General features: G+C 41.6%; 1 protein-coding gene across 2 annotated transcripts in view; it reads right to left on the bottom strand.

The window, feature by feature from the left end:
- neto1l (neuropilin (NRP) and tolloid (TLL)-like 1, like) overlaps positions 1 to 11,659 on the bottom strand; it is a 437,965-nt gene extending 426,306 nt beyond the window's left edge. For both annotated transcript variants that reach the window (XM_085993433.1, XM_085993432.1), the window contains exons 1-4: positions 10,306 to 11,659; positions 9,398 to 9,451; positions 5,608 to 5,736; positions 4,516 to 4,764 (exon numbers count right to left, since the gene is read on the bottom strand). In XM_085993433.1, coding sequence (XP_085849559.1) covers positions 4,516 to 4,764; positions 5,608 to 5,736; positions 9,398 to 9,451; positions 10,306 to 10,339 — 466 coding nt within the window. In that variant the 5' untranslated portion in view covers positions 10,340 to 11,659. The remainder of the gene's footprint in view (positions 1 to 4,515; positions 4,765 to 5,607; positions 5,737 to 9,397; positions 9,452 to 10,305) is intronic.
- Between the last annotated feature and the right edge of the window lie 5,204 nt (positions 11,660 to 16,863).

Raw genomic sequence — 16,863 nt, 5'->3', positions numbered from 1 at the left:
CTCAGCGGCTTGGGGATGCGTCCCTGTTTTTTAGGTTTTAACTCCTCCCGCCCATCGTGGGAGGAGGGGTTAATACTGAGGCCTAGATTTCTCAAGTAGCATCAGTGTTAGCACTAACTTCCATTTTATTCTGCTCATTTCCAATTATATGAAACAAAGTTGAATTAGCTGCTATTCCTGTAACCCCCTCCACCCAACCAACATTACCTGCTCCTTCTCTACTCTACAACCACTGTTACCCACCCACCCCTTCTCTACCATCCAGTACACATGATCCCCTCTTATTTGTGCCTGGGCACCATAAGAACATAAGAATTAGGAGCAGGAGTAGGCCATATGGCCCCTCGAGCCTGCTCCGCCATTCAATAAGATCATGGCTGACCTTCAATCTCAACTCCACTTTCCCGCCTGATCCCCATATCACTTGATTCCCTTAATATCCAAAAATCTATCTATCTCAGCCTTGGATATACTCAGCGATTCAGCATCCACATCCCTCTGGGGTAGAGAATTCCAAAGATTCACAACCCTCTAAGTGAAGAAAGTCCTCCTCATCACAGCCTTAAAAGGCCGACCCCTTATCCTGAGTCTATGCCCCCAGTTCTAACCATTGCTAACTGTTGGTATTTTGTTTGGCGGGGGGATGTAAAACCCAACAGTGTAAATAAATGCATGTCCCAATGTGGTACTGAGTCACACAAACTTTAAAAAAGTCCCTTATTTTTATCTTCTTCTCTGCTACTGTGGCAGTATATTAGCTATAATTGACGAACATAAGCTGAGGAGGAAGAAAGATAATTCAAGGTTCTCACCGCTGACCACTTTCTAATGCCTCCTGCTGAAAAGTGCGTGTGCAGTTGAGGTAAGAATCAGGCTAGGCTATGATAATCCCCATTCTCTCGCCTCATGGTCAAAAATGCCTGCTGATACTCACTGTCTGGGCTTACAGGTGAAGAATAGTCAATCAGATTAAGTTTTCACACCAGTTGAATCATAGCCCAGCATTAGTAAGTTCTTTCAGGAGAGATGGGGAGAAATGGGAAACATTGGTAAAGAAAACCCAACATAACACCATTTCTGCCATTATCTTCAGTGGGGAATTCAGGTCAGATATTTGAAGATTATGAATTTAATAAGTTTTGTAACAAAAGACTGTGATGAACTTCAATAGTCATTATTGTATGTATGTGTGAAACAGCAAAATCCAATAGGTTACAAATCAAAATATTCCAGTTACTGTACAATCACTTCAATGTACAAAAATGGATGTCTGCATTTTTTAATAACAGTAAAAGGAGAAAGGAAGTGGGAAATGACATCAATTGACTGCTGTACCTTGAAGAAACAAATTGATGTGCCTGTGAGTAATGTTGTAGATTTTGAAATGCAAATTTTCAAATATCCAAAACTGTGAGTCATTGTGTCTCTAACTAAAACTGATAACAGACATAAATAGTTCACTTTCATGATTGTAATTTGGTGAAGTATTAGAAGCACCCCACCAAATATAAAATAGAATTTTAGGCATTCCTGAAGTCAATTTATATCATAGTCCCACTGAAACAGCACATAATGCACTAAGGTTCTATGCCATGGAAAGGTAAAACCCATGAGTTCCTTTTGGATTTCTCACACAGTGAGTTGCTAATCGTATTCAGGCCAACAAGCAATGTTTCAAACAGAAATGAGGAAGTATACAATAAAAACCTGGTCAACATGAATTGCTCTTGTGCCCTCTAAACAGCTGGCTATAAAGTAACTTTGGCAGAAGTCTAAGAACAGAAAGATCTGCCTGCCCAATGGATTGAGAAATGATGCATTTGATGGGAGGAGACATTAGGAATTTGAAGAAAACATAATTAAAAATTGTGGGTGGGAGAAACTAAAATGATTTAAAAAATCAAGCAAAACTCTTCCTTATTAGAGGCAGCCTAAGTGAGTGCAAAATTCACCACTTCAAACTTTTATTTTGATTAAATATACCATGAAAAGATATTATCCACAAGAATTCAGGCCTAGAAATGACTGTTTTTCCATGTAGCATATTAAAACTAAACTGACATTTAATATAAAACTTAAAATAAAAACCGGGAGCGTTGTAAAACGGGCTGCAAATTTTCTTTCAACACTTTTACACAATCGCGCAGAGTCAAAATCTACCCCAAGGTGTTAAAAATAAGAAGGTAATGTCTTTGTTACAATAAAGACAGAGCATTCTCACATGAATGTATTAAGTGTTTGCATTCTATTATTGTAAACAGTGTAACATTAAGTAAGTTCCGTATCCTCTGTGCTTAAACTGTAGCCAACATGTTAATTCACAGAAGCACTATACAGGGTCAAATGTATGGTGCCAATCCACTTTTTTCATTTTATATACAAGGTGGTGTCACAAATGTTTTATATATTATAAGTACTATGTATATATTATTAAAATCTTGCATACAGCAAAACTCCATGACCACAAACCTTACTTTCTGTGCCACAATTTTAGGTCACGTTTTTGTGTCAATATTTACCACTGTAAATTACTATATCAGCATTTCCTATTCAAATTTGCTATGTCAACTGTCATAACATAGTTTCAGGCTTAAACGTCATACATAGTGTCAGCCATGGCTTATTGGATAGCACCCTTGCCTCTGAGTCAGAAGGTTGTGGGTTCAAGTCCTGCTCCAGAGACTTCAGCCCAATAACCCAGGCTGACACTCCAATGCAGTACTGAGGGAGTGCTGCACTGTTGGAGGTGCCACTTTTGGATGAGGCATTAAACCGAGGCCCCATCTGCTCTCTCAGGTGGATGTAACAGATCCCATGGCACGATTTCAAAGATGAGCAGGGGAGTTATCTAGAGTGTCCTGGCCAATATTTATCCCTCAATCAACATAACAAAAACAGATTATCTGGTCATTATCACATTGCTGTTTGTGGGAGCTTACTGTGCACAAATTGGCTGCCACATTTCCTACATTACAACAGGGACTACAATTCAAAAGTACTTCATTGGCTGTAAAGCACTTTGGAATGTCCAATGGTCGTGAAAGGTGCTATAGAAATGCAAGTCTGTCTGTCTTTCTTTCTCTCTGGCCACTAGGTGGTTCTGTGGAATGACTTTCTGAAACCTCTCTACCAACTCTGTTGCCACCTTGTATATTAAAAAAAAACCTTATATTCATTAACTGACTGTGAGCAGCATCACAGGTGATTATACTAGTCTACATGGAAAAGTATTCGGTCAAACTTTATTATGTGTTTGCGAGGACCTGATGTGGTGGTCTAAATTGTCAAAACACATCAATAGTTAAGTCAATTGAGCATAATGTTCTGATGAAAATAATGCTCGTTTCTTCTGCCCGCCCCAAAATATCTTTAGCAATTTTAATGAAAATTGTTTCTAAATTGCATCCATACAGTACTTCAATCACAAGAACTATCTGGTTTCCTTGGTTTTCTCTTTATCCCCTCTATACAAAATGACTCCCAAGAATAGTACTGAGCAAATCAAAAATAACCAATTGGACTGGTTAACTTTTGGTACCTGGAGGGAACTCACTTATAAAGAGTTTACCCTCCTAGTGCATGGCACTAAATAAATCTTATTTAAGTATAGTAATTTTTTTTTGTTTAATCATTATTGAGCATCTGCCCACAATTATTTTGTTAATTCTAATGTCTCATCCTACTGCAATTTGATACATAGCCTTTCAGAGTGTCAGTCTAGAAGAGCTCCCATTGGTAATGCACTACACATTCTCAGTGACACTCAAGCCCACCTTGAAGTAACAGAGGTCGGGGTGAAGCCTCTTGTTTCTTTTTATGAAAATATTGTGTACTATCTGGTGCAATGAGACACCAATGGAAATCGCTGATATTGTCCTACATTCAGACACCAGCAATAAGAGAATTACTGCTGTATAATATGTTTTATATCATAACTATGTATTTTTTTCATAAAACTAAAAATGTTATTGAAAATAGTAGCACAAGTGTTAAATAAATGGATCTTAAAAAGTTCTGGTGGGCAGGAGATCTCATCTATTGCTTTCACCCGTGGAATGATACCAAAACACACAGAAATAAAGAATGAGAAAATGCCCTTTCAGCTTATTAGTCTCTCTCCATCCTCGTCCAGAGTTCAGTTCTGTCTGTAATCATGTCCAAAAATCTTTTAATCATACCTTTAACAGATACTGACACAACTCTTTTATCCTAACAGCATAATTCCCTATCCTGTACAGTATGTGCCAACATTACATTCTGTATGTCTATTCTGTATCAAGGAGGCATAAAACAGAATCTTTCAATTATGAAAAGGAAAGTATACTTTTTTTAGTAACTAGCATTTATTCATAAATGGTGCATTTGTCAATTTTCCATTACCACAACAATTAAAATGTACTCGATGTGCCTAATATTACTCGCACACATATAACATTAATGACAAAAACTGAAGACAGTAATATCTACTTGACTCTGATTACCATTACTCCGATGAGAAAATAAATTCCTAATTACCTGGTATAAAGTTGTATCTTGCCAGGAATCCAATAGATTCAAGCTCACCGTCAGCCACAAATTTAATCCATAAAAATCTGCCCGATGATGTTATAAAAGGTGGAATATTTTGACCACAGTAACGTCCAATTTCGGTAGAAAACGCAAAAGGTCCATCCCGCACCTCGATGTGGTCAAATTTGCATTCCCAAGAAGGCTCTATGGAGTACTTTTCATCAAAGTAAAGTTCAATGCTTTGTCTTGGAGCAGCTAAACAGTGATATCAAACAATTAGCTCCCAGCTAGTACATATATATTAATAGTTGGTGTAATGTGTTACAAGGGTGTAGCATACTAAAGGAGGAGGGTGGGTTTGGGCGATACAAGACATAACATGAAGCCCAACTCGGGGCATATAATGTCATCTGAACCTCAACTGCATTGCAAACTTATAGCACATAATGCAAGCAAATTATTTTTATAAATAATGTCCACCAATATAACATAAATTAATTTATCATAACTATATTACACTTATTATTTGCTGTTTTTACATGTTCTGGATAGTTTATATTTATCTCACATTACATCAAAATGATGATCTACTGTCAATGATAAATGGATGAAATAATGGAGACTGTTATCAGCACTTAGGTAGCATATATTCAGTATAGATATGATTCAACAAAAGCAGGACATATTTAATTTTTTTCAATTCTAAAATAATCTTGCCAAAAAGAGCTGCACTCAATCCCACCAAAGACATTGGAAAATACAAAAAGAAACATTTTAAGAGCTATAAGGCTTTGTTTTATTATATTCTGTGGTTTAAAATATATATTACACAGTATTTACAATAGAACAGTTAATAATATGTGAATAATGCAAAAATGCATAGCTGGGTATACTTCAGAAAAACCCATCACTTTTACTTTAAGGTTTAAAATTTGCCTCACTGTAGAAATAATTGGCTTTACTCAAAACAAAAACAAAGTTGTTTGACCTTTGGTGGTTTTGCTTGAAGTTCTTGTGAGAAATTTTTGGATAACAATCTGTACATTCTCCTTACTTTTACTACAGCATGTAATGTCTGCCAATGCTCCTTGTTCATACCTTCAATGATGTATATGCACTCTCTGTCAGGAGGGTACTTGTTTGGATAATTGGGAGATGTGAAGAAGCCACCATCCGGATTCTTGATCCAGTTTCCACATTGCACTGACTCTGAAGAGGTTGGTTTGTCTGTGAACAGATCAGGTCCAGCCTCAAACCACTGTTCATTAAAACTTATTTACTTAAAACACTAACAGATCTCCCATATTTTGACCATTGGCTGAAGAAGAGGTTGGGCCATATATGTCGTCGGGTCAGGCCAGTTGTGGGCGGTGTGGGTGGAGGGTAAAGGATGGGTTGTGCTGAGGTTTGGACTGTGCAGCTAACAGGTTGTTTTTTTTTACAAAAGCAAGGAAACCTTTTTTTTTAAGTTATCCCCAGGCACTGAGCACAGGTGAGTCAAGGGTGAGGGAGGGAGAACTCAGGCAGGCCTGAAAATAATGCATAGGCTGAGGCAGATATGGAATAGGGGAAAGAAAGAAAGAACTTATATACTTATATGGCAGCTCATCAGTCCCTAAGGAAGTCCCCAAGTACTATATAACCAATTAATTACTTTTAGAAGTGCGGTCGCTTGCTATTTAAGTAAATGCAGCCAGAATTTTCCACCCAGCTAGGTCCAATAAACAGTAAATGAATGCAAGATCAGGCAATCTGATTTTGGTGGTATTGAATGAGGGAACAATATTGGTAGGACACTGGGAAATCTCTACCAGAGTAAGGAAGGCTCCTTATATAAAGTCTAAAACTCATGCATCAACATACTTTAAGTGAGGTTGCAGATTTTTACGGGTAACCTGTGTGCCTTTTTATTCATAGGAAGATGGTAAGTAAATCACCTCAAAATTCATAGGGGCAATTTTCAGCAGTGCATTCAGGCATTAAAGATCTTCCAAGCTGGCCAAAATGGGGTCTTGAGTTGAAACGTTGGTTTAGCCCGTGCTTAGCGCAAGACACCATCTTGGTAGAGGAGTTGAAGTACGCACTAGGAACATCGTTATAGAGACATAACGGCAGAGAAGGGGGCTATTCGGCCCATCGAGTCCATGCCAGCTCTATGTAGAGCAATCCAGTCAGTCCCATTCTCCCGCTCTATCCCTGTAGTCCTGCAAGTTTATTTCCCTCAAGTGCCTATCCAGTCTCCCCTTGAAAACATTGAGTGTCTCCGCTTCTACCTCTTCCATCGGCAGTGAGTTCCAGGTCATCACCACTCGTTGCGTAAAAAAGTTTTTCCTCACATCCCCCCTGTATCTCTTGCCCAAAACCTTAAATCTGTGGCCCCTAGTCCTTGCACCATCAACTAGTGGGAACAGCCTTTCCCCCTCTAGCCTATCCATACCTGTCATAATCTTGTATACCTTTATCAAATCACCCCTCAACCTCATTTGCTCTAATGAAAACAAATCCAGCTTCTTCAACATGTCCTTGTAGCTAAGATCCCCCATCCCCGGAACCATTCTGGTAAATCTCCTCTGCACCCTCTCAAGTGCCTTCACATTCTTCCTAAAGTGTGATGACCAGAACTGGATGCAATACTGCAGTTGTGGCCTAACCAGCGCTTTATAAAGGATCAGCATAACTTCTCTACTTTTGTACTCAATACCTCTATTTATGAAGCCCAAGATCCCATATGCTTTGCTAACCATTCTCTCAATATGTCCCATAACCTTCAGGGACCTATGCACATTAACTCCCAGGTCCCTCTGTCCCTGCACACTCTTTAAAACTGTGCCATTAAATGTATATTTCCTCTCCCTGTTCCTTCTGCCAAAATGTATCACTTCACACTTCTCTGTATTAAATTCCATCTGCCATTTGTCTGCCCATTCTGCTAGTCTTTTTATGTCCTGTTGCAGTCGATTGGTATCGTCCTCACTGTTTGCCACACTCCCAAGTATGGTCTTATCAGCAAATTTAGAAATTCTACCCTGTATTCCAATGTCCAGGTCATTGATAGATATCAATCAATCAAAAAAAGCAGTGGCCCCAGCACTGACCCTTGGGGAACACCACTGTCTGCTATCCTCCAGTCTGAAAAACAGCCATTTACCACAACTCGCTGTTTTCTGTCCTTAAACCAATTCCTTATCCAAGCTGCCACTAAACCACCTATTCCATGAGCCTCGATATTGTTAACCAGCCTTCTATGTGATACTTTGTCAACCACCTTCCAAAAATCCATGTAGACAACATCCATTGCATTCCCTTCATCAATCCTCTCTGTTACTTCATCAAAGAATTCAATTAGATTAATCAAACACGATTTTCCTTTTACATATCTGTGTTGGCCCTCCTTAATTAGCTTAAACCTCTCCAAGTGCGCCTTTAATATTTTCCTTGATTAATGTTTCTAACTTTGCCACTTAAAATGCATGCTAGAGCTCATTAAAGAGGCTGCATGGCATGTTGGTGGCTAGCGCTTGTCCTAATGCTCTCTCCTAACAATGACCAGCTGTTTGGGAGTAAACACGATGTTGATGTCGATTTCACGTGCTACTTAAAGGGATATTCAACATTTCATGTTCACTTTCTGCTACAGCTGTGACGAGAAACTTTGAAACACATTGGGAGACTTTCTGGGACACTTTGTCAAGACTTCACCAACACTCTATCAACTTTTATTCCGCAAATTCTCTGAGGACTTCCCCTAAAGAGAGTGAGTGCTGTGCTACTCTGCCTTATTGGACACCTTATAGGAGGCACCAGGAGAAAGGCAGTGCTTGGTCATGGGCACCTTGCTAGGGGTCCCCCTTGGTCTGGACAAGGAATGAGAGGAGGACATGAGGTCAGGCAGAGCAGCAGCTGCTGTAGCAGAGAGGGTGGGCGAGGAGGGCGAGGAGGGCGAGGTGGCGTCTTTCCCCATTTGAGTACAGGACATCCCTCTTCCTCTGGACCTCCTCCACTAGGACCTCCAGTGCCGTATTCAAGAACCTGTGAGCCCTCTCCTTCAGTCCCTGAGCCATCCTGCACAGTGCCGCTGTGTGCCAGCCAGTGCACTCCGCACCTTCAGTGGAAGTAGGTGCGAGAAGCCCAGATATACTACTCCACCAAAATTGGCTCTAATCAGCACTTGAATGGTAAACCTGCAGGTATCTGTTTTAGCACCTCCAGGCAAGTTCAAATTATGGTAATCAGTAATTAGGACCAAAATTGCATGCTAAATTGGACATTCAACCATGCGTGTCTTATTAGCACAGCACCCATTTAGCACCTGTTTACACCCTTTGGCCAAAAAAGCCCATAATATTTAATACACTGCTATTATCACAGCTTTCCTCTCAGTGTTGGGGTGACAATATCTGAGAGACATATTTATTGCTGGAATGAGATTGGGCAGAGATTTTGCTGCAACGTGACTGGCGGATTTTGTGTGAGTGGGAGATGGTTAAAATTGGGAACAATATCAAAGTAGAAATTTGAGGATTGACCAATGAGGAAGTAGACATTTGAGATTCAGAATGGAGTGTCTTGACATAGACAACAGACAACTGTTATTATAAAAAGAAAACAAATGGCTCTCTTCCCCTCCTCCCGACACTGAATAATATCTATGTCTACTCTGGCACACAGTAAACTGCAGTACTTGCTTTAATGCAGTAACTATGCTGGGCAAAGCATTGCAGAAATGTTTTAGCCATTTCAAACTATGATTCACTTTAATGTTCGACAGATCACTGCAGTAAACCCTGAAAAAAGTGACATTATCTGCTGCCAGTGATTATAATCAGATAATTAAAATAGCAGGAAGCAAACGTGATTATGAAGGGAAGTGCACTGTGATAAATGTTACCTGATGTCTTTTTTGTTGACACACACAGTCCTAGCAGGATGAGACTTGATACAACTGCAAGAGGAGAAAGAAAAAAACATTTATCACAGGGATTTTTTTGTTTGTATTTCCATGGTTTAATCGCTATAAACAGCTATTAACTAGAAGCAATGCTCAAGAAAATTGTTGCATACAGCTGGCAGAAGTTCATGTACTTTTCCTACTGCCTTTTTAAATGATGTCTCACCTATCAATTTTAATACTGTAATTATATTTATTATTCATGAAAATGATAGGTTATACATACTGATGTCCAGCTACTCAGAAACGTCTCCAGACTACAAATAAATAAACACACACAAACCTGTTTATTTTGCCCACATCTGTTTTTGCTTACAGACTAGATGCATTCGCTGCCGTGTAGCCAGACACTAATAACAATTATCCACAAAAGTTGTCATTCATAGCTTGCTCGGGAGCTGTCAAAAGATTTCCGACAATAGCTGAGCGTTTGGAAGCAAGTGCAATTAAATAATCTGAAGCCTGTGTAGTTAAATTTGATTCGGTAAAAATTAATATAAATGGGTGGCTAGATACTTGGGAAGTAAAAGAGAACTAAACCGACAGTGCACGTAAACCCTCTTGTGGGAGACAGTTGGTTATCTCAGTGACAACTGGTAAATCAAGGACTGCCTTAAATAACCCTGTCTGTTCTCTCCTCTTCCCTCTCGCTGCCCCCACCCCCTCCCCATTTCTTTCCCGATGCTACCTTCATCTGATCTATATTACCTAATGCCTAATGCCCAGTTGGGTTTCTGCACCGCCTGTGGGTTCTTTACTGTTCTATATAGATCTATCAGCATAGCCCCACAGCCATCCACATCATGAGAGTCAACCCCGTCTCCTGAAATTGCAGATGCAGAACTTACCATGAATCAATCTGAGCCGATGCCCATGTACCATGTCTGATTCTTATGCAAGGGGCTCCAATCCAAACTAATTCCATTTAAGCAATGCGTGGCTGACAGGCTGACGAAAGATGGATGGATGGATGGATTCAGGAGCAAAGCTGGTAACACAAGATCCCCCACATCCCAACTCCGATTAGAACACTATATATGTAGATACATATAGATCTCTGTATGTATATGCGTGTGTGTTTTCAAAACTCAACCAAAACTAATCGCCAGCAGTTTCGCACAGAGCCCTAGGCTGATCAGAATATCCCCATGATTTCCACACAGACGTTGCCACGATCCCTGGCTGGTTTCGATGCATTAAAGGGATTAATAGGTCCGTCATCAGTCCTCTGATCGCTCCACCTTTGCAATCTTCTGGGAGAAGCTGTACAAAAGGACAATTACTCCTCTTTCAACCCGCATTTAACAAAATCCGTCAAAAACCCCAACAGATCCATTTAGCAATCGCCAATAATCGGGCAACAAAGGCTTTTTGCTTCAACTTGGGACTCAAATCCCCCCTCCCCCTCTTGAAATCGCTCTTGCTCGAACACCGAGAGCTCTTTTCTTCCCCCGTTTGTTGGACGTGTTTTGCATTAGACTTCGACTTCTCTCTCTCCCCCTGGCCTACCACAATCCAGCCGAACCGGGATCTCTCTCTCCGCCATTCGTGCCGCGGCTGCAGCAACAGCAATAAGGCAAAAGTTCATCCCTTTTAATCCAGTGGCACCGAGAGCTCTGATCGCGGATGGGAAAGTGAATGGGTCACATGCCAGTGAATTCAATTTTAAACGGAGGCATTTGATAGAAATCTGGCAACATCAACAACCACAACTAAAAAAAAACCCAGCCGCCAAAGATCACTGTAAAACCCAGGGGGAGGATGGAGTCACAGCACCGCCAGGTCCAGAGGGAAAGGTGAGAAGAGATAAAGGGGGAGATGACAAGGCACCCAGTAACTTGCTGCAGTCACAATACTCGACATCTGCAGTCAAGGAACATGGCGCGATCCTCGGCAATTGCAAATGATTTTTTTTTAATTTATGATTCAGACCGCGCAGTATTCACGCCGAACTCTCTCTCTCTAGACACAGCAGAAGGCTGGGCAATGATTCGCCCGAGACATCAAGGCTTTCCTGATCATATTAAGCCGAGCCTCAACTGGGCAATGCCACCGGTGAATCATACTGAGCGACTCCCCGAGCCCGCAGACTCGGTCCAACTCCCCCGCTCAATGCGTTAAATATTCACAGATCTGTGCAAAAAGACATGTTCCCCATCCAGCGAAGTCCACACATCAGTGCTCAGTCACGGCAACGAGCCATTCTTCTCACCGGCGAGTGGACTGCCGCTATTCCAAATCAGAATAAACTTCTTGGGTTGATATATGCACAGCCACTCGCTGGACAATATTTTTTTCTCTCTATCTGAGGGATCTGGTTAAAGAAAAACACAGTCCGCATCTAAACAGATCTGGCTAAATTGGAATATGCAACTATAGAGTGAAATATTCGTTTTAGGAATGGGTTGAACTGAATCGTCCCTTGCCTTCTGATTTACTTGTGTGTGTGTGTGTATGTGTATAGACGTACATGCATACACACACACATATAGTATATGCACATATACATACAGATACACGTATATTATATATTTATATATATGCACTATAGGAAATAAATCTATATATATAGACAAACATGCATATGTACACATGTATATTGTATATACACATATATACACATACATATATACACGTATATTATATATATTTATATATTTTTTTTCATTATAGCAAATAAATCAATATATATATATGTGTGTATGTCCTGTCCAGTGGTGCAGAGTTGGAAGTGCACGATTGGTACTGTCTGGTCTTGAACTGTTCTTTGAGTTTGGGTCTAAACAATTCCATCTTTCGCTCCTCTGGCGGTCAGAGTGTTTCACAATCTCACTGCGGTGAAAGCAACTCCATCATCCTGTGGGGGAAAAAATAAAGCCGATGGGCTGGGGAGCAGAGTGGAGGGCGAAGAAAGTGCCGATGAGCTGATCTTTCGTGCTGTTTTTTTTAATGCTGATTTACAGGAGAACTTCGTGTTCGCAACCGAGGCACCGAATCTCTGCAGAGAGGAGTGCTGCAACTTTTCGCTATTCTCTAAGCGCTCTCTAGCGCAAAGGACCCAGATTAAACTGTGGAACGATCTTCCTCACCCTACATTGCTTCAGTGTTGCTTCAAGTTACAAGCAAGCGCCGAAAGTTCCCCTGCAGTTGCCCCCGTCCCTCCAAATCATGGTTTGATGCAGTCGGCACATGGAAGTATAGGTGGCACCCTTCCTATAACGCAACGTAATTGGTTTGGGCGTAAATTGCGCACGTTCCTGGTGTAATTCTTCTGGCTGAGTGCAAAGCAGGTACCATCAGCGTTAAAGATAGGAGCCTTGGGTCATTCTGGAGCCCAGCCCTCCAATCAACTTCGCCTCCTTCGCTGACTGAAATTGTAACGGTCCTTGGGATGTTTATCTTTGAATAAAACATCCTGAATATTTCTATGGGTGCCCAGTTATGGGCAACAAGAATAATGGAAAATATGTGCAAAATAAAGAAGTTTGGAGGAAGATCAACACTAAACCATAGTTATCAGCATTATCTCCCTTGTTTACATGTTATGGGCCAGACGCCATCATTAGTTACTGAGGCTGTGCCGTGCAGCACAGATAGTAATGGCTTAGTGCTGTAAGATTCACAAAATTGAACATCGTCCTATAAGGGTCTATTGGCAGAAGAGGCCTTAATTTTAAAGACTGTTTTAAAAGAAGCCCAGGAAAAGGGGCATACAAAATGGCCACCAGACCCCGTGACCAGCTTTTTGGGACACTTTAAAATGGTTCCTGCAGTCCCCAGGCAGCCTTTGTGGATTCAGCCCACAGTAAGTTCTGGAAGGCTGTTTCGGAGAAAATGAAACCAGACAGAACCACATACATATGGATTGGATGCAGATCCAGTCAGATCGGCCTGTAGATAAAGGCCATCTAGATGTTTACCCAGACAAAGGAAAACAGTTTCATATTCATAGGGGGAACATCAAGAACCATTTAAGACATCAGAAGGACATTAAAAACAATGCAGGGTCATTCCAGACCAGTGATGGCCGTTACCGGCCATCCCAAAGTAGTTTAAAACATAATAACTACTCCGCTGTGCTACAAGCCCGCCAAAAGTTAAACAAAGACTAACCTTGATTTTGCGGGAGATAAAGGCCTCTTTTGAGAAGTATATCTGGGGACCCGGGGTAGCGATCGACAGCTTCAGCTGGGCTTCCACATCTTTACATCGCCAGCCATCGAAAAACGCAGCCCTGTTGGGTGCAGAGTTCGAGTGGAGACGACGGAGGATCGAGGTTTGAGATGGGAGGTTGAGTCATCATCTAGCCCCGGGGTAACTGTCAGGAGATCATCGACCAACCCCGGGACGCTGACAAAGATAGGTCGAAACCTTTATGAAAACGGTAAACCAACTGGGCTGTGCGACGAAACCCATGCGAAGATGGTGAAACAGTTGGTTTCTCCCCGCACCGACTTCCAGGCCTGCTGACATCCAGCCTTTCCGTGACCTTCACCTCGAGGAAGAAGAGAGAGTGTCGCAGCCTGCAGCGCTGACCACGTGGAGACAGGATGCCTGAAAGGATCAAAACGCAGACCTTTTTCAAAACTCTATACTTTCCAACTGGATTGGTGAGCATGTTTCTGGCCCCTCACAATCTGATCTAGATAGGCTTAGGGGGTGGGCATTTAAGGGGTAATTTTAACAATGAGTTGTTGTCCCTCGATGTTCCGTGTGTTTCCCCATTTTGTGATGACTTTTGTAAAGTATAATATGCCTGTATATATCTTAGCCAGTACTGTATTATGATTTGTTTTTCCCTCCCATGTACCTTATTGGCTTGCAATAAAGTTTCATTTCGTTTTCATTAAACCTGGTCTATAGAGTTTACTCTGCATTGTAGTTCCTGCCTCCAAATCCAGTGTCTAGAACCTAAGGGGCGAGTGGGTCGAACCACTCAAGGTTTTACTGTGCAAGAGGGAGGCCTCTGGAGAGAGAGAGACCTCTGCGATCTAAGAAAACCCCTTACAGTGCTTTATTACAACACTGGATGAACTATAGGCTGCAATTCCATGTCATTTCTGTATTGTACACATCTTAACATCACCCACACCAGCGTATTTATAAACTAACACCCTAGATACACAATTGTGCAACAATGGGGGCCACCATGTTACTGCATCCAGGAATGAAAACAATGCATCAAAAGCACGTACCTCATTGTACTGGACCAGCAACCCCGAGGCCATGAGTTCAGAATCCCACAATGACATAAATCTCGTGATTTGTGGGATACCACCAGAAAAATGACCATGCAAGCTGACAGATTTTTGTGAAAAAAACACTGGTTCACTGATATCCCAATCCGGCCACATTCCCTCTTAAATGGTCTACTAACATTCCTACAAAACACAACAGTAAGAAACCGAATGGGTGGACCTATTAGTAATGACTCAGGCAATCCCAGTCTCTCCATCATTAGCAAGTTAGGACTGTGATGGAATACTTACTGCCTGCTTGGATTGGTGAAGCTGCAACAACACTCAAGAAGATTGACACCACCCAGGACAGAGGATCCACCAGACTTAATATGCACCCCATTCACCATGGCCCCAGTATATACAATCTACAGGATGCACTGCAGCAACTCACCAAGCTTAGCTTTTAGCCCTGTAATTTCTACCACTAAAGGACAAAAACAGTAATGTCATGGGAACACAGTCAACTGGAAGTTCCCTCCAAGTCACACATTATCCTGGCCTGGATATATAACATCACTGGATTAAAAATTCTGGAACTCCTTACTCAAAACCATAATGGTTGCACCAGCACCGCAAGAACTGCAGCAGTTCATGAGGGCCCACTACCGCCTTCTATGGGCAACTAGGAATGGGCAATAAATGTGGCCTTGCCAGCATCTACAGAGACATTTAAACATAGTCATGATGCATACTAATACTGTAGGTAATATATTATATACATGGTACAGTCATGATATATGCCCAGGTACAAAGGTCTAGTACAACAGGTCATCTATTATATACACAGTACTGTCATGATGTATACCAGAGTGCCATGCTCTGATGTAGGTGACATAGAAATAAAGAAATACATTGCAAGTATATTATATACTTCATGTCCTCAGGACATCCCAAAATACTTTACAGTGAATTAAGTACTTTTTGAAGTGTAGTCACTGTTGTAATGTAGGAAATGTGGCAGCCAATTTATGCACAGCAAGGTCCCACAAATAGCAATCAGATAATGACCAGATAACCTGTTTCAGTGGTGTTGGTGGACAGATATATATTGGCCAGGGCACTGGGAAGAACTCCCCTGCTCTTCTTTGAGTAGTGCCATGGGATTATTTACATTCACCTGAGAAGGCAGACATGTATAGCCTTTTTGGACTGTTTACAATTGTCTGAAGCAGATACCGTATTGGTAACAGTGGTGGTTTTTATTTGATTATAAGTAAGACTTAATACATTGCAGTATTTGAGCAGCAGTTTACAAGGTACAGTTGAGAATTATATTACTCCAGTGTTCCTTGGGTAAAAGGTGTGACTCCTGTTCATGTTCCCTCTACAGTTCATCCTTATCCAACATCCAGTTCTGGATGAGCAAAACTTTTCTCCAATTAAATATTGGGAAGACCGCAGCCATTGTCTTCAGCCCTGCCACAAGCTCCGTTCCCTAGCCACTGACTCCATCCCTCTCCCTAGCATCTGCCTGCGGCTGAACCAGACTGTTCGCAACCTTGGTGTCGTATTTGACCCTGAAATGAGCTTCCCACCACATATCCGTGGCATAACTAAGACCGCCTATTTCCACTTCTGTAACATTGCCCATTTCCACCCCTGCCTCAGCTCATCTGCTGTTGAAACCTTCATCCATGCCTTTGTTACCTCTAAACTTGACTATTCCAATGCACTCCTGGCTGGCCTCCCACATTCTACCCTACGTAAACCTGAACTCATGCAAAACTCTGCTGCCCGTGTCCTAACTCGCACCAAGTCCCGTTCACCCCTGTGCTCGCTGACCTACATTGGTTCTTGGTTAAGCAATGCCTTGATTTCAAAATTATCATCCTTGTTTTTAAATCCCTCCATGGCCTCGCCCCTCCATATCTCTGTAATCTCCTTCAGCCCCACAACCCCCCCGAGCTATTTGTGCTCCTCAAATTCTGCCCTCTTGAGCATCCCTGATTATAATCACTCAACCATCAGTGGCCGTGCCTTCTGTTGTCTAGGCCCTAAGCTCTGGAATTCCCTGCCTAAACCTCTCTGCCTCACTACCTCTCTTTCCTCCTTTAAGACATTCCTTAAAACTTACCTCTTTGACCAAGCTTTTGTTCATCTGCCCTAATTTCTTATGTGACTCGGTGTCAAATTTTTTGTCTTATAACACTGCTGTGAAGCACCTTG

The sequence above is a fragment of the Somniosus microcephalus genome, chromosome 7 (genome assembly GCF_052327205.1).
Source record: "Somniosus microcephalus isolate GS21.2 chromosome 7, FLI_Smic_1.0, whole genome shotgun sequence".
In the NCBI taxonomy this organism is placed as follows: Eukaryota; Metazoa; Chordata; class Chondrichthyes; order Squaliformes; family Somniosidae; genus Somniosus; species Somniosus microcephalus.
This window is presented reverse-complemented; position numbering and strand designations above follow the sequence as displayed.